This window comes from Schistocerca cancellata, chromosome 2 (assembly GCF_023864275.1).
Source record: "Schistocerca cancellata isolate TAMUIC-IGC-003103 chromosome 2, iqSchCanc2.1, whole genome shotgun sequence".
Taxonomy (NCBI): Eukaryota; Metazoa; Arthropoda; class Insecta; order Orthoptera; family Acrididae; genus Schistocerca; species Schistocerca cancellata.
Genome location: NC_064627.1, coordinates 115888191 through 115910980, shown reverse-complemented (window position 1 = coordinate 115910980; position 22790 = coordinate 115888191). Strand labels below are relative to the sequence as shown.

Sequence of the window (22790 nt, the reverse complement as noted above, 5' to 3'; positions counted from 1 at the left end):
TGTTGTGTCTGATGCTTTTTCTTGTGTACATTAATTACCTCTCTTCCGTTACATAGCCAGATGCTAACTTTGTTTCGGTAGCAGATAGTACAAACATTGCAATAAATAGCAACTCAAGTACAGATTTAGGAATGGCTGCTAATCAAATTTTCATTTACATTAATTAAAGGGTTTAAAGCACTATGTGACTGTAGGCTTTCTCGGCGTATTTCATCTGTGAAATCTTATTAGGTTATCACGATTTAAATCTAATTCATTGTCATTAAACTTTGAGGAGACCCACAGTACACAGTTCAGATCCTGAAAAAGACTGCCGTCCATCATGTTTGTAACATCTAAAGACATGCAGACAGATCATGTTAACAGTGATAAATTTTTGGGATTACAGCTCGATAATAAATTCAGTCATGCCACAGAATTGCCGAGGTGCCTGAACAACTCTGTATTTGCAATGTAAATTATGTCAGATGTAAGAGATAGAAATATAAAAATACATGGCTATTTTCGTATTTGTATTCTATTATGTCAATTGGGATCATTTTCTGGGGTAATTCGTCAAACAGAGCAAACGTTTTTGGAGTGCAAAAGCGTGTGCTAAGACGTATTTTTGGTACAAATTCAAGAACGTAATGAAGAGACAAGATTCTTAAGGTATTTAGTGGTAGAGGAAGTAGTGAACTTCAGGATGTTTTGGAACAAAGACAGTATTTAGCGATAGGGAAAACTCTATTTAGAGAAAGAAATATTACTGACAGAAACATTCGGCTTACAGTGAAGGAGAAGATGAAAGCAAGAAAACTTATTCAGCAGCATTGCAGTAGGAAAGATAGATGTTTAATTATGTGAAATGGAATGGACAATGCTGCAGAGATATTATGACATCAGACTATTATTTACCTAGAAACAAACCAGCGATTGTATTTAATGGATTTTTCACAGGGTTCGGAGTGTGATACATAAAAAGGATATAATATTTTACTGCCAGTAATATTTTTATTTAATTTAAGTTTGGATGGTTAAGAATAATTCGATATTTGAGTGTTAAATGTGTGTCCTCAACTATCCAAGATATTCATTTTCTCTCTGAAATAACTAAAGCCTTAATAATGTGGACGATTTTGCATGAGTATTTATCTATATTGGAACCAACTGCTGCTGAAGGAATTGTACTTCATACAACCTCTATATATATTACTGTTTTAAATGAGTAATAAGCTTCATGCAGGATGTATATTTACAGCCATATCTTTTCAGTAAATATGTTATTTCTTTCTTAGGATGCGTACTTAGAAATTGAAATACTGCCATTGTAAAAATAACTTGGTTTGAACTGGATGGTCAAACTGTTGATTAGCTTTTCCAGTGTCTTGTCTAAAGTGAATCTGTTTCCCCGTAACGATTTTTCTTTACGAAATTATTTTCAGATAACATTTTTTTCATATAGTTTCTCCTACTATTCAGAGTAGAATAACGGGTATATATGTAAAATTCTGAAATACCTTGTGCCTTCTAGTACTGAAAGTAGATTCACTGGTACGTATCTAATATCTTGCACTAGCTTGCTGCAGTGACAAGTGAAACATTGTATTGTTATGTGAAATTGGTATATGACAGAGGTCATTTATGGACAAGGTTGTAGCAAGTACCGTGATATCATTCCACTATTTTCATGGTTCCTTCCATCTTTAAGCTCAGACTTACCTACATTTACAAATTAATATTTAGCTGCATATCAGCATACAGGGAGATTTAGCTGCCGCTGCCGATGTCGTTTTATGCTACCCGTAATGTCATATATGGCCTTCAAACCCACGTGAGAGATCATCATATTCTCTCCTTCGCTACGTATTAGCTATTAATGTTACAGAAAAAAATAACAGGACCGTTTTGTAGCAAAATTAACGTAGTTAAATTGTCTTCTGGGATTCGTTTTCGCTCTAGGACACGGCTTTCTAATTATTCAAGAAAAACGTACAAAAGTTACTTTCAGAAGCACATACGTCCCCACATTCATCCTTCGCCAGTCAAGATTTATTGTCTGGCCTTGTGGCACTCCGTCGTAGTACTTGCGAAAATTTCCAACCACACGAACTATTCCCGATGTTCGAGCTTTTCGATCTCTCTTCATTAGGTTATTACGCCACCAGCATAGTCGTCTGTTTCGTCAACATTATTAATTTAAACGTGCGGTGAGGGTAATGAAAGAAAAACAACATTTGTAAACGATACGGTGAAACTAACATTACGCTAGAACTAACTTAACAGTTCCGTCCAGACTCGACACTTACAAGCACACTGTTTGGTAGCCAGAAGACCTGACGAACAACGACATAATTATTTATCTTATGCTGTACAAATTCACAACACGTTTAGGTAAAAAGTACATAAATGTCTATTTTACACTACTGCCCATTAAAATTGCTACACCAAGAAGATGACGTGCTACAGACGCGAAATTTAACCGACAGGAAGATGCTGTGATATGCAAATGATTAGCTTTTCAGAGCATTCACACAAGGTTGCCGCCGGTAGAGACACTTACAACGTGCTGTCATGAGGAAAGTTTACAACCAATTTCTCATACACAAACAGCAGTTGACCGGCGTAGCCTGATGAAACGTTGTTCTGATGCCTCGTGTAAGGAGGAGAAATGCGTACCATCACGTTTCCGACTTTGATAAAGGTTGGATTGTAGCCTATCGCGATTGCGGTTTATCGTATCACGACATTGCTGCTCGAGTTGGTCGAGATCCAACGACTGTTAGCAGAACATGGAATCGGTGGGTTCAGGAGGGTAATACGTAGCGCCGTGCTGGATTCCAACGGCCTCGTATCACTAGCAGTGGAGATGACAGAGATCTGTAACGGATCGTGCATCCACGTCTCGATCCCTGAGTCAACAGATGGGGACGTTTGCAAGACAACCATCTGCACGAACAGCTCGACGACGTCTGCAGCAGCATGGACTATCAGCTCGGAGACCATGGCTGCGGTTACCTCTGACGCTGTATCACAGACAGGAGCGTTTGCGATGGTGTACTCAACGATGAACCTAGGTGCATGAATGGCAAAACGTCATTTTTTCGTATGAACCCAGGTTCTGTTTACAGCATCATGATGGTCGCATCCGTGTTTGGCGACATCGCGGTGAACTCACATTGGAAGCGTGTATTCGTCATCGCCATACTGGCGTATCACGCGGCGTGATGGTATGGGGTGCCACTGGCTACACGTCTCGGTCATATCTTGTTCTCATTGACGGCACTTTGAACAGTGGACGTTACATTTCAGATGTATCACAACCCGTGGCTCTACCCTTCATTGGATCCCTGCGAAACCCTACATTTCAGCAGGATAATGCACGACCGCTTGTTACTGGTCCTGTACGGGTCATTCTGGACGCAGCAAATGTTGGACTGCTGCCCTGGCCAGCACATTATCCAGATCTCTCACCAATTGAAAACGTCTGGTCAATGGTGGCCGTCACAATACGCCAGTAACTACTCTTGATGAACTCTGGTATCTTGTTGAAGCTGCATGGGTAGCTGTACCTGTACACGCCATCCAAGCTCTGTTTGACTCAATGCCCAGGCGTATTAAGGCCAGAGGTGGTTGTTCTGGGTACTAATTTCTCAGGATCTATGCACCCAAATTGCATGAAACTCTAATCACATGTCAGTTTTAGTATAATATATTTGTGCAATGAATACCCGTTTATTATCTGCATTTCTTCTTGGTGTAGCAATTTTAATGGCCAGTAGTGTACAATTTGTAAGCGCGAGATTAAGCCGTTGGCCTGATAAGGCCAGTCAATGAAGACCGATAATGGTCGGATGAGGGAAATATTCGTGCAGTTTCCAATTTTTCTACAGTGTTAGGAAGGAGTGCCATGAACAACGTACTAGAAATCCTGACCGGAGGGGGTTGAATGTGGGAGTGGGGGTGTGTCTAAAGGCCACTTTCGCACTATGGCCTCAAAGCGAAAACGTAGCCTGTTCCGTTACTAAATTTAACTATATTAAACTTGCTATAAAAAAGTATGTTCATTTATCCGTGGGATTGATAGTTGGTAAGTGACGAGTGAAAGAGTATGAAAAGCTCGCATACGCTTCTTGAGGACCAAATTAATATTGCGGGTTGCACAGAACAACAGTGGTAGGGGCAGCAGAACCACCTTGTATATTTTCTGAGCTAAGAAACCTTGTCATTTCAGAAGTCCTATGGATGTGTAACGAGACCACAACTTATTCGTCCAGTTCGACTGGCTTCCCATATATTTAAGAGAAAGCTGTAAAAGGGAAACCTTGGTGTATTTGTAAGTTTTTAGGTCGGGGTGGAGCATCCAGTGAACATCCGATATGAACTCTTTGAACATGGCGATAACAACGAAACTGACATGAAGAAGATCATCACAAAAACTGAATTTCGAGTTTCTATGGTTACGATTTTGAGACAAAAGTGTATTCATCACAATCAGTTGCAATGAAAAGTCACAGTGATAGCTAAACCTACTCTCAGTGAATCGTTTGATGCAAATGGCGGAACTGAGACTTTCGAATTTTGTCCTCGAAATTACTCACTCACCCATCAATTCTATTGATGTGTTTTGACGACAAAGTTGCGCGAGTTAATTCGCAATAAGACACCGCAGTTGCGGCAAAACAATTCATGTTTCATTCAGCATATAGTGTAGCAACTACGTGATTTATACAATTTTGGTAAACATTTTTGGAATACAGTGATCAATAGATTATTATATTTTGACTAAAGTTCAGTCCTGATCACACCATTTATGTTTCAATGACATAGGTAACCGATTTCGGTTATTTTTACATAACCATCATCAGACCCATGGCTCCCTTAGGATGGTAGGTGGAGCTCTCCTCAGCTGCTTCGTAGCAGCTTCGTACCGGTTACCTATGTCATTGAAACATAAATGGTGTGATCACGACTGAACTTTAGTCAAAATACGTGTTTTATCATATAAATGTCTCCTGTTTCAGAAGTATATCTGATATGTGTATCTAATAATTCAATTTTACCCACTTGTTGTTAATAGTAACGCCATCTAAAGGCATAACCTTGAATTAAAACAAACAATAGTGCTCCTCTCATAAGGCGACGTGATTCAGCTATCTGTATGTAAATGAATACATGCATCTTATTTTAATTCAACTATTTATATGCAAACGAACACCTTTCTTTTTTTAAAAAAATTGAGTCACTAGAATTATTAGACATACTTCTGGAATAGGAGATATTTATGCAATACTAAATACAGTTGCTGCTCCCCTCCCTCGTTTCCAATACAAGCCTTACAACATTCCTGTCCACTTTCTTTTGTGAATTTGCAAGTTTTTTTGCCAAAAGCGAGACAGCTTTAAGCTCCCAGCCTACGTTTTTCCCTTATATCTTACGGGTCTTGTTTTCCCATCATTACCAGCTGGAATGTTTGTCAAAGGCACAGAAGGAAAATCCAGGTCAGGACAATGAAGGAAAACCACAGCTGGGTGTATTGTATATACAGGGAATGGGAATGTTTTGAATGAGACAAAAGTTAACATCAGTGGGTTTCATGAAAGATTTATTAAATAACAGCTCAGTTACTAGTCGAGGTGATATCTTTGGAACGGTTAATGGAAGATTAGATTTGCTCAGTGGATTGTGAAAAATTGTGTTTGACCTAGCAAGCAAAAGGAATACCTCGTTCTCTTTCGAATATAGCTTGGATACGGTTCAAGGAATTGAAAATATTATGAAACATGCCTTACGGAAGGCTGTCGCTGAAGTCCTATTAGAATCTGAGTACCTTTATATTGCCTCATAGACTGGGAAGTGAAACAGGATTTGCTAGCATGAAGGCGAATATGCCCTCCTGAGACATTATTGGATAAATGTGGAGAACAGTAATTATAGGTTGGTTGTGCAAGAGTTCGTATTCTATTCACCAACAGTGGGTTAGAGTACGGTAGCCCGAGTTCTCCGATAGAACACACGGGTAAGTATTTTTAAAACACTCATACGGTTGATATAGGTAGTTTTTGGCAATTTGCGACAGGTGTCACACACGCACAAACTTACAGGGCTCAGCAAATCTATTCTTGTGTTCAGATCATCTACTCATGCTAATGTAATACTTTACAACACGCATAGCGGCGCACACAAATCTGCCACAGATTTTCAGGAGGATGCTGGAAGATTTTCCGAAATATATTTTATACCAAGATATTACTATGACTGTCTAATTCTGCTGGAACTGAGTGGAAGACATTATACCAGCCTCGAAATAAGCTTACTAGATTATTGATGGCAAATGTGGAAAGAAAATCTGTATTGGTAGAGAAGATAGGGCACGGTGAACAAATACCTGTCTCAATAGCGAGGAAATGTTGCAGCGACAGAGAGGCCTTCGTCTGGCCCTGTTTGTATCTCTCCTTGCTGTCGCGGTACAGCTGCAGGTGCAGACAGTCTGGAACAAAAGTAAAAGGATCATTTGGAGCAGTTAGGACATCAGCAAAGTGAACTAGTTGCTGCAAACGAGAGATGTTACAGTTACATTAATCTGTACTGATACAGAGCAGAATCTGCCTCGTGATGACTGGGTGTTGTGTGCTGACCTTAGGTTAGTTAGGTTTAAGTAGTTCTAAGTTCTAGGGGACTGATGACCAAAGATGTTAAGTCCCATAGTGCTCAGAGCCATTTGAACCATTTGAACAGAGCAAAAGCATGTCTATTTAATATTAGTTGAAAACAGTCTTGGTTGCAATTTTAGTTTTTTTTTTTATTTATCAACTACACCTTTCAGGTTATTTAGGCATCTTCAGACTGTTCTTAATTTGATATTTCTTAAGATGGTCCGTTCAACAGTGTAGCTAAAGGGCATCGTCGAGTAGATCAGGCCAACATCGCCTGCGTTAACATCAGTAAATACTTTTAAGATCAGCCTGAAGATGCCTAAATAAGATGAAACGCGTAATTGATGAATAAAAAACTAAAATTGCAATCAAGATTGTTTTCAACTAATACTACTAAAAACTGGTTTGCTGATTCATGCCACAGATGGACTGCAAGAATTTCATGTCTATTTACATTAAAGGAATGTTTCAATTTATTAGAGATGGGAAGGTAACCACCAATTTCTGGAGCTTTCAGCTTCTAGGTACAGCTCCAGGGCAGCACTGAGACATTATTCGCATCACGCGCCGCTTTTTAACGATGGTATAGATCGGTCACGGACTGTTATTGGATTCACAGACTTTTGATACTACAGTGAATACTTTGCGAAATCAGAACCTCGTAGTTTCCAGTTATATATATATATATATATATATATATATATATATATATAGGGAGTTGCTTGAAAACTTCATTTTTGTGAAGTGTAGCTCGCCTGCTTAACTGAGTGGTAACGTGTTTGCCAACCATGCAGCGGGCACAGATTTGATTCCCGGTCGGGTAGGAGATTTTCTCCTCTCGTGGACTGAATGTTACGTTATCATGATCATTTCATCATCAGCGACGTGCAAATTGCCAAGTATGGCGTCACCAGTCCAACAATGCCACACGATATTTTTTTATTTTTATTATTATTATTTTTTTTATTTTTTTTTATTTTTTTTTTTGTAATGTGTTGATGAAGCCGACCAAAACAAATAGAGCGCATATAGCCTTTCACGCGCCCCCAAGTGTCGACTGTAATAGTCAGTTTGTTCCTCGTTACAAATATATATATATATATATATATTTTTTTTTTTTTTTTTTTAAGTGGGATTTTACGTGCCCAATTGGCAGAGCACTTCCAAAGTAACCTAGTACGACAGTTGTGTTATCGGTATATGTTATCAGGGACAGTAAAACACAAAGAATAGCTAGTTGCCCAGGAGCGACAGCATCGTCTACCCGTGCTGAGTTACCGCCATGCATCAGCGCTGCTGCCTGGTCGTTGCTAGAGTACTGGCTATTTCTCATGGTTTTACCGTCCCTGTTAATAAGTATCGATAACACGAATATCATACTAAACTAATATGGGGCCACTGTATCGAATGGCCACGTAAAATTCGGCTTTAAAAAATAATTTTGGTTGCACTGGAAAACAGACTCTTTCATCTGATATTGGGCGTCGCACGGAAGACATGACGAGCAGTGTTTGTTTGCGCTCACTCCAGCGACACGTTGCAAAAAAGGAAATTACAAATATCTGCGGAAACACCAGAGAAAAAGCGCCTAACGGCTCCTAGGAAAGACGCCCTGTATCTATAAAAAGGTGAACAGTAATAAATCAGACTAACTGAAGGGACGGATTCCTGACTCGAAATGGGTGGAAAAGGGTGCTATGAAAGTGTTTCGGTAAATGAACGGTGTGCGTGCTATAATTAATCGTCCCGGAACACAATACAGAGCTGCATCTCTTCCATTTCACAACAGATGCTCAAAGTGGCCTTCAGGGGATTGTAGGTGATAATAGCGGTTGTCACGCAGGATACACATAATCTTACTTTGGCTTACACCATGTTGGCGGGCCACTTCCTTTGCGCTTATACTAGGGTTCGTCTCAATATCCTATAGAAACCGGTCCTCCAAATCTAGTGTACGCACAGTCCGCCGCCTCCCAGCACGTCCGTCTGACTGGAAGGACCCATGAAAAAATAAACGCTCAAAAACTGCTTGAAATGTTGTGTAATGTGGTTGGTGCCTGTGAGAATATTTGTCTTGCTCCGTGCTGCCTCTGGACCGTTTCCGTCTGCTTTGGTTCAAATAATTCAGCTACATGATGGAAAAATGTTATGTTTAAAAAATTGTAAATCGTCATTGATAGTTAATTATATTTTACTATCTACAAAAAGTATTAAGCATCAAGACTTGAGAAAATAATTCTGGAATTGCAATATATAAGCCAGTGGATAAACGGAAATCATACATAGATTCGTCTGGATTTTCTCTGAATCGTCACCATTGCAAACATTTCGCAACAGACAATGTTGTCATCACGAAACGGTCGTCATATTTCCACAGAGGCAACAAACTACCTAATTATCTATATTTCCGTTTCCACTGTCCACCTCGCGCAATACGGGCACCTCAGCTGCTGAAGTACAGATAGAGACATCTAGTGGTTTTCAGGTGAACTTTCACGGAGAGCTCTTTCGAGTCGTGCGAACTACGTAGTCCACACGCGGAGAGTACTTTCGAGTAGTGCAAACAACGTAGTTCTGATACTGTCTACAGACTCCTGCACTATTTCCCACTCTTCAAGTAATTTTTTCAACACTAATAGCCAAATTCTGTCCTAGTGATATACAAAGTTGTACCATAAAGCCTGGTTTAAGAAAATATGATCGGAACTGTGATTTTCTAAAGAGGCAGTGATCTGCTTAAATAACTAAACACAATACTCTCTCCTAAAAGACATTCGAGAACCGAATACTCGCTTCAAAAACCACTACCTTTGGGTTGTTTTCAGCAAAGGTTATGATTTATATTCTTGTACCTGAATTTTAATGCTATTGCTGAATGTTTCTTTTATGTCCGTCACTAATTTGTCGACATACAGGGTGGCAATAGGAATGCTGCATAACCCTTTTAAATCCGAGCACACCTCTCTTGGGCATTCAGTGAACCACAATGTTTTTTCCTTTGGTTTGTAAACATTTTCTCGTAATACAAATATCTTGTACTATTTTACATTGTCGAAAGGTTTTCACTGTATATTCATTATTCTTACGTTTGATTCCATTACCAATGCTACGTCAGAGCTGTCTCTCAGATGCTTTTACCTCGAAGATCAGAAAAACGTACTGCACTAGTTACATTTTCTTATGCATAGCATGAAGCGTTAGGAGAATTTATTCTCATTATCATATGCATTCACTTACACTGGTTGATTATGTGATGTCTGCATATGTGCTGTTCTGCCTATCTTGTCCACAGTCGTAAGGTACTCCGTCTCCTTCATTGCCCCGAAATTCACACAATAGCAATACATGTATTTATACTGGTTAATGAGAATAAATGCTCGAAACGTGTTGTGCTATACGCAACAAAACGTATCGGGTCCAGTTTTTCATTTAAATCATGAGCAACATTGTTACATATTTTCCAAAAATATCGACTATGATGACTGAAACTGAGCTTTCACTTCTACTAAAACTAAACTGATAATCATTGAACAGCAACTCAGTTTACTTTCCCACTGTTTTGTATGTTATTCTTGGCAGATTTTCGGATGTATGAGCTGTCAAATTGATTGCGTGACTCTTCTTACATCTATTTTTCGTTTCTTATTTTTAGGATTTCGTGGATTATGTTGTTTCGAAAGTTTGATGTTACATCTTATGTGTGATAGATTCTGCAAACTAGCTTGAATAATAGTACACTGGTCACTTGCGCCAATGATGATAGAGATTCTGCAGTGTTTCATCATGAAGTGAGAAGTCTAGATATTCGACTTTTATTACATTTCAGTTTATGTGTTGATACACTGCATCTAAATACTTAATAAAAGAAAACATGATCTGCAATAGGCTCTACGTACACAATTTTTAGTTAAATCGTGCAGTTAGTTAACATTGACTATTTGTCAATTTGAAGCACATGAGTGATATTATGTGGTACATATTGTACTTATAAAATTATTTTTTTATATAAAATTAGAAAAATAATTGAATAATCGTAGTACATAATAAGTAATACCACAGATGTGCTTGAAAATGAAACATGGTATAAATGAGCTAATTGCACGATCGAATAAAGATCTTCCATTTAGTCTAAGACGGACTACGTTTTCTTTTATTACGTCCCTTATTACTTCATTAACAACCTAGATTACGTTTTCTATCATTGTTATTGATTTCCATTTTCAGCCATTTTTATTTTCGTTCTTCCACTGTATCTCTTCACAGTGCTGCTACGTACACATTGTAAATGTGAATACTAGCCATTTATGCATTGACTCAAATTGTGAAACTGTAATGCAACTAAGGCCTGGTAAATAAATAAGACACCACATTTATTTGAATCTGTTTTTGAGCGATTCCAGGTGAATAAACAATGGAGGTTATGTCAAGTGTTGGGGTTTCAGTTACTGACAAATTTTATTATCAATGTGTAGGGGAGGGTTTTGCACATTGGAACACATTCAAGAGTTCCGCCTCTAGCTGGCCCTGAAATAGAACCTTGATTTGTTTTCTTATTCCATTTCTAAATGATCCACTTTATGTTTGGTGTAGCCTTTTGCTTCAATTACAAAAATTACTCCATAAAGGTAAGGTATTTCCAAATGTGAAAAATTGTTACAAGGTACAACATGTCGTGTACTTGAGAAAATAGCTTCTTTTCAGATTTAAAATTGTTGCAATTGAGGAAGTTTTGTCAGTGCTGTATTTAACAGGTCATGTGTTACACTACTACTCTACTATGCCGTAATAATGTGGAATTGAAATCAAATTAGCAAGTATTATCGAAGACCAGTTACAAGTTAAAAATATTCGCAAGTATTATCAAAGACCAGTTACAAGTTTAAAAAAAATCTCAAACAGAAGCTATATATATATATATATATATATATATATATATATATATATATATATATATATATATATATATATAGCTTGCAACAATTGTGCATATAATAAGTTGCTGAAAGTCGTTTGTCGTGGAAAAATAATGCTTGAAATAAAACACAATATCAAAAATAATATTCAATATTGGATACAATTTATTGAAAAGTTCGGTATACACTCACACATAATTAACAATAAGTGACCAGAAGGAGCTGGAGTACCGCACGAACCAGAGTGATAGTTATCATAGAAACATGGAAAGCAGAAAACAGCACGACATCGAGCACATCTGATAAACGATGCGCTTTTACCAGAACAATTGTTTTTTAAACTATCTGTCGGGAAACACACCTGACTGACATTCTGAAAAATTGTTCTATCGTTCCTCAGGTTTGATGCATACCACGCGTATCGTATCATATCGGCAAAAATCGGAGAAGACAAGTGGACGATGGATTTGATTTTGATACAATCGTCACGGTTTCACTCGATTAAAAAAGCACAATTTTGAAGGCGCTTGATCAAATTTTTTACCTGCCGGTAAAAATACACGTCACATGGTTGGACGAGAGGAGTGCACTTTGGAGGAATGACTTTTATAGTGCACGTTGGTAACTTCTTATCGTCCTGGAACATCTCATCGTATAACGCCGGGTTCGTTTGCCAACCCCAAGAGTGTGGTGAGTGTTGTGCAGCTGTATGACAATCAGACGGGAATGCTACCGCGATATTGGGTGGTTTCACAAACACAGTACTCAACTGGAGGTCATAAGACTGGATGGCCGTATTCTTTAGGGAGCGAGGCGTAGCAGGAATGGTACTATAAGTGCCGAAGTATAAAATGCAGGGCTTTCGACTAACCAACAACTTGTGAGCGGCAGGGTAGGAAACTTTTCCTTCGCCCGAATTTCCTGGATGGCCTGCTCATGGAGATGCAATGGACACTCGCGGAACGAGGCGACATGGTCGCTATTACAATTGATACAGTGGGGACGCGAGTGTGGTTGTAACGTTGACACTGGTAGCAACGCAACGGGTTTGGAATGTATCGTTGGACCATGATGACTTCATACTCTGCCTTAGTCTTCGATGGAAGCGCTACTCGATCAAAAAATTTAGGAAGAGAGTGGGTTTAGGCACCAAGTTTGCAGCGATCTGTTTCAGAGAGAGAATTTTATATTTCACCCATCAAGCAGCCGAGTGTAAATAACTGAGAATTCAGCATGCTACTGTCCTTAACACAAACAGGATAGCCGTGGAGGATCGAAACTGTAAGAGTTGTTCGGCTTGAGAATCTCATTTGGTCACCACCAGAAGCAGAGATCTGTTACATAAGCGAGAGCAAGATTTCACATGGCCTGCAGTTGCATCAACAACTATCTGAATAATAACAGTAGTGAATGCCTGATCTTCGGAATGTGACACCACGAGGAAATGAGGTGCAGAGTCGTAGAATATTTGGCCTCACAACGTTTACTTTTGGCAGAAGTAGACTGAGATGGAGATGATTGGCTCACTGAAAAAAAATCCCCAATGAAAGCGAGCGCCACTGAAGGCGCACTCCTTCCAACTGGTGCTCCTCTCAGAGACCGGCTCACCTGCCTTTTGTGGCTGTTCACACCTCAGGTCACAGCTCCCGTATTCCAGACAAAGGGACTAACTGGCAGTTGGGGAGGCCACAGCTCGGACAGTCATCTCTCTCTGGGCCTCGCCTGCACCAGCGGGTACGTGCGAACTCTAGCTATCGACCCAGGGCTAGTAATTACGCCCTACCCAATCACCTTGGTACGCAGTTAACAAATATTATCCTCTCAAGGGGAAATTAATATGTGTTTCTTGCAATGCTTTATTTGCTACTTTCCTTCCGAATATTCTTAAAGAAGTCCAGTGAACGTGACAGATAGGCAGATGCATTCCTACGATGTGTTAGGATCTGGGCAAGGAACGAAGATGTCCCACAAAAAAACTAACCAATATGAATATTACCCCAATAGTGACCTACACATCTGCAACATTGGTAATGTTTAATGGTTAAAAGAGATACGATCAGAGACATGTGATATGAGGTTGCTTAGAAGTAGGATAGGAATAACAAGGGGACATAGGATGAGGAATGAAAGGGTAAGGAAAAGAGGAACCTTTGCAAAGCAGTATAGAAACCTGATGGTTAAGACAATATGGCTACTTAAGAAGAATGGAAAACAAAGGGTTTCTCAAGAAGGTATATGAAATGGAAATGCGAAACAAACAACCAAGAGAAAGAGAGAGGCATAGATCTCTGTCCACCCATTGTGGACATGGAACAGCGGCTCGTCAAGTGTTTAAATTGTTAAATAAATGGGACAGATGGCTGAAAGGTGTGGAGGAATGTGCTGAAAAAAGAGGCAAGGGCTGGACCAGAATTAACACAAAAAGATGGTGGGGAGATAGGACTAGATGGCGAAGCTTATCTTCTGAACAGATCCAGCCTGGGATTGGAAAATTTTCAAGATGATGATGATGACGATCTTGATATCCTTACTGAAGTTTCCATAAAGTTTCATTTTTTCCACGATCACTCATTTTTCGTGGGGGCCTCTCAACTAATCAAAGGTTAATTATATCCACCCTGCACTTGTACTCCAAAAATGCTTATCATTTACACAGGTATTCGACGAAACGTTCAAACAATCTTCCATCAACTGATACGTAAACGTTATGTAGGTCTGTGTGAAAATTTATGGATAAAATGACATGTTTATTTTTATGTTAAGTGTAATAAACAAATATTATGAAACTTCCTGGCAGATTAAAACTGTGTGCCTGACGGAGACTCGAACTCGGGACCTTTGCCATGCGCGGCAAGTGCACTACCAACTGAGCTACCCAAGCACGACTCACGCCCCCTCCTCACAGCTTAGAATGAGATTTTCACTCTGCAGCAGAGTGTGCGCTGATATGAAACTTCCTGGTAGACTAAAACTGTGTGCCGGATCGAGACTCGAACTCGGGACCTTTGCTTTTCTCCTTCTGGAAACATCCCCCAGGCTGTGGCTAAGCCATGTCTCCACAATATCCTTTCTTTCAGGAGTGCTAGTTCTGCAAGGTACGTCGGAGAGCTTCTGTAAAGTTTGGAAGGTAGGAGACGAGGTACTGGCAGAAGTAAAGCTGTGAGGACAGGGCGTGAGTCGTGCTTGGGTAGCTCAGTTGGTAGAGCACTTACCCGCGAAAGGCAAAAGTCCCGAGATCGAGTCTCGGTCCGCGACACAGTTTTAATCTGCCAGGAAGTTTCATATCAGCGCACATTCTGCTCAGAGTGAAAATCTCATTCTGAGAACAAATATTATATTTGTATTCATAAAATAATTGTTCGTAAGCCATAACGATCGATTTTTTTTTACAAAATACCGGTTTTTTAATATACAGGGTTATTACAAATGATTGAAGCGATTTCACAGCTCTAAAATAAATTTATTATTTGAGATATTTTCACAATGCTTTGCACACACATACAAAAACTCAAAAAGTTTTTTTAGGCATTCACAAATGTTCGATATGTGCCCCTTTACTGATTCGGCAGACATCAAGCCGATAATCAAGTTCCTCCCACACTCGGCGCAGCATGTCCCCATCAATGAGTTCGAAAGCGAGCTGGCAGTTCTGGCACGTTTCTTGGTAGAGGAGGTTTAAACACTGAATCTTTCACATAACCCCACAGAAAGAAATCGCATGGGGTTAAGTCGGGAGAGCGTGGAGGCCATGACATGAATTGCTGATCATGATCTCCACCACGACCGATCCATCGGTTTTCCAATCTCCTGTTTAAGAAATGCCGAACATCATGATGGAAGTGCGGTGGAGCACCATCCTGTTGAAAGATGAAGTCGACGCTGTCGGTCTCCAGTTGTGGCATGAGCCAATTTTCCAGCATGTCCAGATACACGTGTCCTGTAACGTTTTTTTCGCAGAAGAAAAAGGGGCCGTAAACTTTAAACAGTGAGATTGCACAAAACACGTTAACTTTTGGTGAATTGTGAATTTGCTGCACGAATGCGTGAGGATTCTCTACCGCCCAAATTCGCACATTTTGTCTGTTCACTTCATCATTAAGAAAAAATGTTGCTTCATCACTGAAAACAAGTTATCGCACTGAACGCATCCTCTTCCATGAGCTGTTGCAACCGCGCTGAAAACTCAAAGCGTTTGACTTTGTCATCGGGTGTCAGGGCTTGTAGCAATTGTAAACGGTAAGGCTTCTGCTTTAGCCTTTTCCGTAAGATTTTCCAAACCGTTGGCTGTGGTACGTTTAGCTCCCTGCTTGCTTTATTCGTCGAAACTTGCCCGCACGCGTTCAACCGTTTCTTGGCTCACTGCAGGCCGACCCGTTGATTTCCCCTTAGAGAGGCATCCAGAAGCTTTAAACTGCGCATACCATCGCCGAACGGAGTTAGCAGTTGGTGGATCTTTGTTGAACTTCGTGCTGAAGTGTCGTTGCACTGTTATGACTGATGTGAGTGCATTTCAAGCACGACATACACTTTCTCGGCTCCTGTCGCCATTTTGTCTCACTGCACTCTCGAGCGCTCTGGCGGCAGAAACCTGAAGTGCGGCTTCAGCCGAACAAAACTTTATGAGTTTTTCTACGTATCTGTAGTGTGTCGTGACCATATGTCAATGAATGGAGCTACAGTGAATTTATGAAATCGCTTCAATCATTTGTAATAGCCCTGTATTATGTGATGATCGGTACCAAGTGGTATCAGAGATTTCATATTAGATACGATGCTTCATTACATCACTATGTGTGTGTGTGTGTGTGTGTGTGTGTGTGTGTGTGTTCGCGAGGGCGCTCTATGTAAGAGGAGTGTTCCGTAAGGACGACGATGAAAAGGAGACGTCAAAACGCAAGACAACAAAATAAAAGAGACTGTGCAGAGTGGAGGGCGTAACGAAACGGTTACGTGCACTCCCTCGTCTCTCCTTTCTCCTCGCGTAACGGGAAAGAGTACAAAAAGCAGCAGGAAGAGGAGATTTCCTTCTGCGGGCCGGCACGCGACGCCGGAGTCCGGGACAATTTGCCGGCTACGTGCGCGGCGGCGCGCCCGGGGCCGGGCGCGTGCTCTGCCGGTTGCCCGCCTCAAAGGGGCGGCCGCGCCTCTGATCTGGCTAACGCGTGAAGTGCGTGCAGAGCGGCCAGACGTCACAGGCCGGGCGGCCGGCGGCCCGGCACGCGGAACGGAACGGAGCGCCGCTGCGCCACCTGCCAATACCACCTGCTCGCCAGAGCCGCACAAACGCCACTGCGCTAATTCTCCGTTAATAACCGCACGTCCGCGACAGATCACATAGTAACGCAACACAGCAGCTCTCAAGCGCAGTCGAGTGAATCGTGCTAAGGGAACGTTACTTTCACAAGAGTCTTGTTACCCAGGCCCCCTGATGTGTCGTAATTGCCGGGCAGCCGGTCGTAAACTGCTCCTCAGGGAATTTTCAAGCTGTACCAGCTAACAAATTGAACGTTCCGTTTGCTAATGGAAGCGAGAATTAAAAAAAAAAATCAAGTCACCTTCATAAGACCTCGACAATGCAGAAGGAGCACGATGAATGGAATTCTGAGAAAAACTGGAGTGATCTACATGGAAAGATGGATAATATGCGTTATGTATAAGAACCAAGAGGAAACAATAAGAACGGCGCTGGACAATGTAAATTAGTGCAAGGTGACCGAAATTATGAGAAAAGATATAAGTTCAAAAATGATTCAAATGGCTCTGAGCACTATGGGACTTAACATCTATGGTCATCAGTCCCCTAGAACTTAGAACTACTTAAACCTAACTAACCTAAGGACAGCACACAACACAAAGCCCTCACGAGGCAGAGAAAATCCCTGACCCCGCCGGGAATCGAACCCGGGAACCCGGGCGTGGGAAGCGAGAACGCTACCGCACGACCACGAGATGCGGGCAAAGATATAAGTAAGCTGATGGGAAGAAAGATAACTTATGACATGTACAAGAACCAAGTGGGAATAATAAGAATAAAAAATTAAGAACGAAATGCTCGAATTAAAAAAGGTGTAGGATGGGAATGCAGTCTTTCGTCCCTACAGCTCAGTGCGTACTTTGAAGGGGTGCGGGATCAACCGAGCGGTCAGAGGCGCTGCAGTCATGGACTGTGCGGCTGGTCCCGGCGGAGTTTCGAGTCCTCCCTCGGGCATGGGGGTGTGTGTTTGTCCTTAGGATAATTTAGGTTAAGTAGTGTGTAAGCTTAGGGACTGATGACCTTAGCAGTTAAGTCCCATAACATTTCACACATTTTATTTTTCTACTTTGAATAACCAATAACGGAAATAAAACCTAGCTTCAAGACCAGGATTAAAATTCACGGTGAAAGTATATCAACGATAAGGTAAGCTGATGACAGTGCTGTTTTCATTGAAAGTGAACAAGAACTACCGGGCCTGTTGATTGGAGTTAACAGTGTAACAAGACCTCAGTATAGCTTGGCAGTAGACCGAAGAAAGACGAAAGTAATGAGAAGTATCATAAATAAATTTACAAATAAACTTACCATCATAATCGGTAGATAAAGTGCTACTTCTCTGTATAAATATAAATAATAACCTGAATATTGTGAACTACAGTTGCACAGAACAGAACTGGTGCCCTTTCTTTAACTTCGTATGTGTGTCTGTGTTGTAATCCCTAGCAATGCAGGCACAATGTACTCATAGAAACGCTCTCTGATAAAATGAGTCGCCAAACTATCGGAAACTGTATAACTATATAACTGTTGTCGTTATCTTCAAATAAATTCATCAGGAAACCAAAACTGTAAATTAAAAAAAGGATCACGTGGATTTCTGTATCGTACAGAGCTGTATACACTGATGCCGTACCTGACGTCACAATACGTGGCTTACAATCCCAACTCACAAAACCAACAGAATGAAAATGATATATAAAATTAGAAATCTAATTTTGAAAGCATAGATAACCAATCACGTTTCTTACAAAATTCGATCTGATTCTAAGTAACTGTATATCGCCGCACTGCACTGAGTTATTTAACTCAGTGCAGTGCGGCGATATACAGTTTCAGACAGCAAAATTAGTGTGGGGGCGGTGGTAAATCTACCATTTGCTATATGCTGTAGAAGAGACTAGGATTTAATAGCCATACTGAAACTCTCATTTCTTAACAATTGCAATCATCTTTACAAGAATCACCTTTTCATAAAAAGTATGAGTCTACCATGAAATTAATTAGTAGAATGGTAAAGAAGCGGTAAATCTATAATTTCTGAGTGTCACCCATGTAAACAAATAAATTTCCTTAGTCACGTCTCAATAATCGAACCAACTGACACGGACCATTTCCATTTTCCAAGCATGTCCTGAAGTAAGCACAGGCAAGCGTGCAGCAACCAAAAATTACATGTAAATCTTCACACTTCTCAAACTGATCTTTACCAAATCACATTTCCAAAATTACAGTACCTCAAATCTTTATATCCATGCTCTGCAAGCTGTTTGCTCTCTGTAGGGTGACCATCAGCCCATTCACTCACTTAATTCTCACAGAAAGCTACAGGCAACGACGATGCCTGTTTTTGGCTCATCACTCTGGTATGATCCGGCCCGCCACCAGTTCCTCTCCTGTGCCAACCTATTCATCTCAAAGCAGCACTCGCAACCTACGCCCTCAATGATTTGCTGGATGCATTCCAGTGTCTGTCAGACTCTACAGTTTTTGCCCTCTACAGTTCTGTCTAGTACCATGGAAGTCATTCCCTCATGCCTTAACAGATGTACTATCGTCCTATTCCTTCTTCATGTACGTGTTTTCAGTATATTCCTTTATTCTCCTATTCTAGGCAGAACCTCTTCATTCCTCACCTCATCAGTCCACCAGATTTTCAACATTCGTCTGTAGCACACCTGAAATGCTTCGACGTTCTTCTGTTTCGGTTTTCCCACAGTCCATGTTTCACTACCATACAATACCGAGCTCCAAACGTACATTATCAGAAATTTCTTCTTTAAATTAAAGCCTATGTGATACTAGTGCACTTGTCATGGCCAGGAATGACCTTTTCGACAGTGCTAGTTTGCTTTTGATGTCCTCCTTGATCCGTCCGTCATTGGTTGTTTTACCGCCTACGTAGATCGTTAGCTTCATCTACTTCGTGATCATCAATCATGATGTTAAGTTTCTCGTTGTTCTCATTTCTGCTACTTCTAGTTACTTTCGCCTTTGTTCGATTTACTCTCAATCCATATTCTGCACTCATTAGACTGTTCATTCCATTTATCAGATAGCGCAATCTTTCTTCGCTTTCGCTGAGGATCGCATTGTCATTAGCGGAATTTATGTAAGTAGGCTGTTTATGTGTTTGTATTTTGGTAGCGCTATGTAACGCTCTGTATTAAATCACTGGCTGCGCTGTGCAAAGTCTGTGAGAGACTCTCTGTGGCTGGTCGGAGTTGCAGTGGGAGGTGAACAGCCAGCAGTGATGGAAGTTGGATGTGACTAGTCAGCAGTGATGGAGGTTAGAAGTTAATAATTAGTAGTGTCGGAGGTTTACAGTATTAGCGCGAGCGGACGGTCTGGACGTGTCCGACTTGGAGATTGAATGTTATTCATGATTATATAATTTTTGGAACTGGATGTCACGGACGATTATACATTTTTTTGAACTGGGTGTCACATTATTAAGGTAAAAAATGCAATGTTTGCTTTGCAACAAAATCTTTCCTTTGCTAACTATATGCCTATCAGTAGTTAGAGCCTTCAGCAGTTAGTATCTTGTATTTATCTGGCAGTATTGGTGCTTACGGCATTGCTGTAGTTCGTGTAATGAAGATTTTTGTGAGGTACGTGACTTATGAAACGTATTGGGTATTGTTATGTTTCCTACAAATTCAGGGCCATTCTTTCGTATTAATTACTTGAAGACAGGTTATCATTTATGAGCAGTCACATTGCGTTGCGCTAGAATATTGTGGGTCAGTGTTGAGATGATAAAGAATAGTAAAGAGACAGTATAGTCAATTTCACTCAGCAATATAAGCAGAAAATTTAAATAAAGTAGTTTCACTTATCACTGACATCCTTTGAACTTGAATTTTAATTTCATTCTTGAACTTCTCTTTTACGTCCGTCACTGCTTATTCGATGTATTGCTTGAACAGCAGGGGCGAAAGACTACATGCCCGTCCTACGACCTTTTATTCCGAGTACTTCGTTCTCCCTATAGCGTACCCCAAATTTCCTAAGAATTTCGAACATCTTACACCATTTGACGCTTTTTCTAGGTCGGCAACTCTTATGTCACTGGTAAACAAAAATGAGAGTGCTTGTACTTAGAACATCTGTCGCTTATTATAGCAGCTATTAAAAATTACTGTTTTGAAAATATCCAGAAAATGTGAGGCATGACACATCGAATGGAAATAGCGCTCGCATCATGAAAATGAAACTAGAAACCTTACAGAAGTTAAGAAATCCTGGAATTTATAAAGAAAAGTTATACGTGACGGACGAAGGAAGGACGACATAAGAAGCACAATATCACAGGTGAAGACCGCATTCTTGGCCGAGGTAAATCTACTGATCAGAAATAAGCGTTAGTATGGTGGAAAAAGTTTCCGATAATTTATACTCGGAGCACAGCCATGTGTGTTACCGTATCATCAAGTCTAGGAAAACTGGAAACGAGAATCGATACGTTTGATATGTAACACCATAGAATGATGTTGATATTAGGTGTGGAAGGTTCATATGGAGAACACTGACAAGAAGGCACAGGATGACAGAAAATAAGTTAAGGCAGTAGGGACCAACCTCCATGCTACTAGTTGGAGCTGTACAGCCTAAAACTGTAGGATGCACAAAAAATTTAATATGTCTAAGAATTTGGGACGTAGATTGTTACTTTGATATGCAGAGGTCGGCACAGGAGAGGAATTCGTCACGGGTCGCTTCTAACCACTAAGAAGATCGATATTTCGGAGGAAAAAAAAGAAAAAGAGGGAGAGAAAGCAACCGAATCTTCCTTCTTGGTCGGAAATTTGAAAAATGTCAGAAATTTAAAGGAGATTACCTCGAGCACAGGAGAAGACAATCAATATCGTCCCTGTACGCAGGGCATCCCAATTAATTAAGAACTTGGGAAAGTGAACTAGCAATTAAACGCTAATTACAAATCGGTAAAGATGTTTTGTCCATCAGTTGAAGCATCTTGGTGTAGATTCCGCAACTGTAGTAACGGTTCTGGTGAAAGCACAAGCACCAGTATTTTTAAAATTTTGTATTATTAAGGCGTAATTTATATAATATTCCAAACTGCTTCCAAAAATGGGTATCATTCTTTCATAGTAAATAAGATATATAATTCTAAATTTGATGTTCTTCGAAACAGAGGCAACGGTGTTAGGAACGATGCTGCAGAAAATATAAACTTCATGTCGTTTCCCTCGTATGGGACAGTTTCGTATAAACACAGTGCTTTGTTCCGCAGGTGTGATGTTAGAATTGTCTTTAAAACCGATAACACACTACATTAGCTACTTATGCACAATATTAAAATTAAAAACAACAGTTTTGCAGTTGCAAGCATATATAAAACCTGCTGCAATGATTAGAATACTTTTTTTATTGGCCAGACAGACTGGTCATACTGTGTCTAACAATTGTCTGCCGTGCTTTCTCGTTTCGTAATACTTTATACGTGTTCTTTTATTACGCAACCCTGCTAGTCATAGAATTCTGGTATAGTTTGATCTATTTAACTTTTAAAACATTTATCAGCTTTTATCTCATGACATGCCTCTGCCTGCGTACCCACCTGTTCCCTACAGGCCCTCCTTGGGACTTGCCTCATTCCCATTGTAAATGCTGCTAATGCAATGACTCAGCAGTCGTTCTGTATCCTCTCGGATACCTTACATTTAAGTCCAGGAGACATATGTCGATTTCCTTGACTGTAATGGATTTTATTCAACACCTATGTCATTATGGCGTTTGTACGATGTTTCTTGACAAGATGTTTTCAGCGTTATTTAGTTAACGTAACATGTGTCCATTTTAACACACACATCAAAAAAAGTTTTTAATTACCTCGATTCCGAGAGTTCAGGAACCTGTACAGAAAATTGGAATAGATATCAACATAAACATCATTTCTGCCCTTTTTACTACTCATGAAAACCACACATTGCATGTTGTACCACCATACATCGAGATCTA

At 40.3% G+C, this 22790-nt stretch overlaps 1 protein-coding gene across 1 annotated transcript in view; it reads right to left on the bottom strand.

Annotated features, from left to right (window-relative positions):
- LOC126151430 (uncharacterized) overlaps nucleotides 1–22790 on the bottom strand; it is a 428037-nt gene that overhangs the window by 196347 nt on the left and 208900 nt on the right. The window contains exon 3 of the mRNA XM_049915941.1: nucleotides 6368–6469. Coding sequence (XP_049771898.1) covers nucleotides 6368–6469 — 102 coding nt within the window. The remainder of the gene's footprint in view (nucleotides 1–6367; nucleotides 6470–22790) is intronic.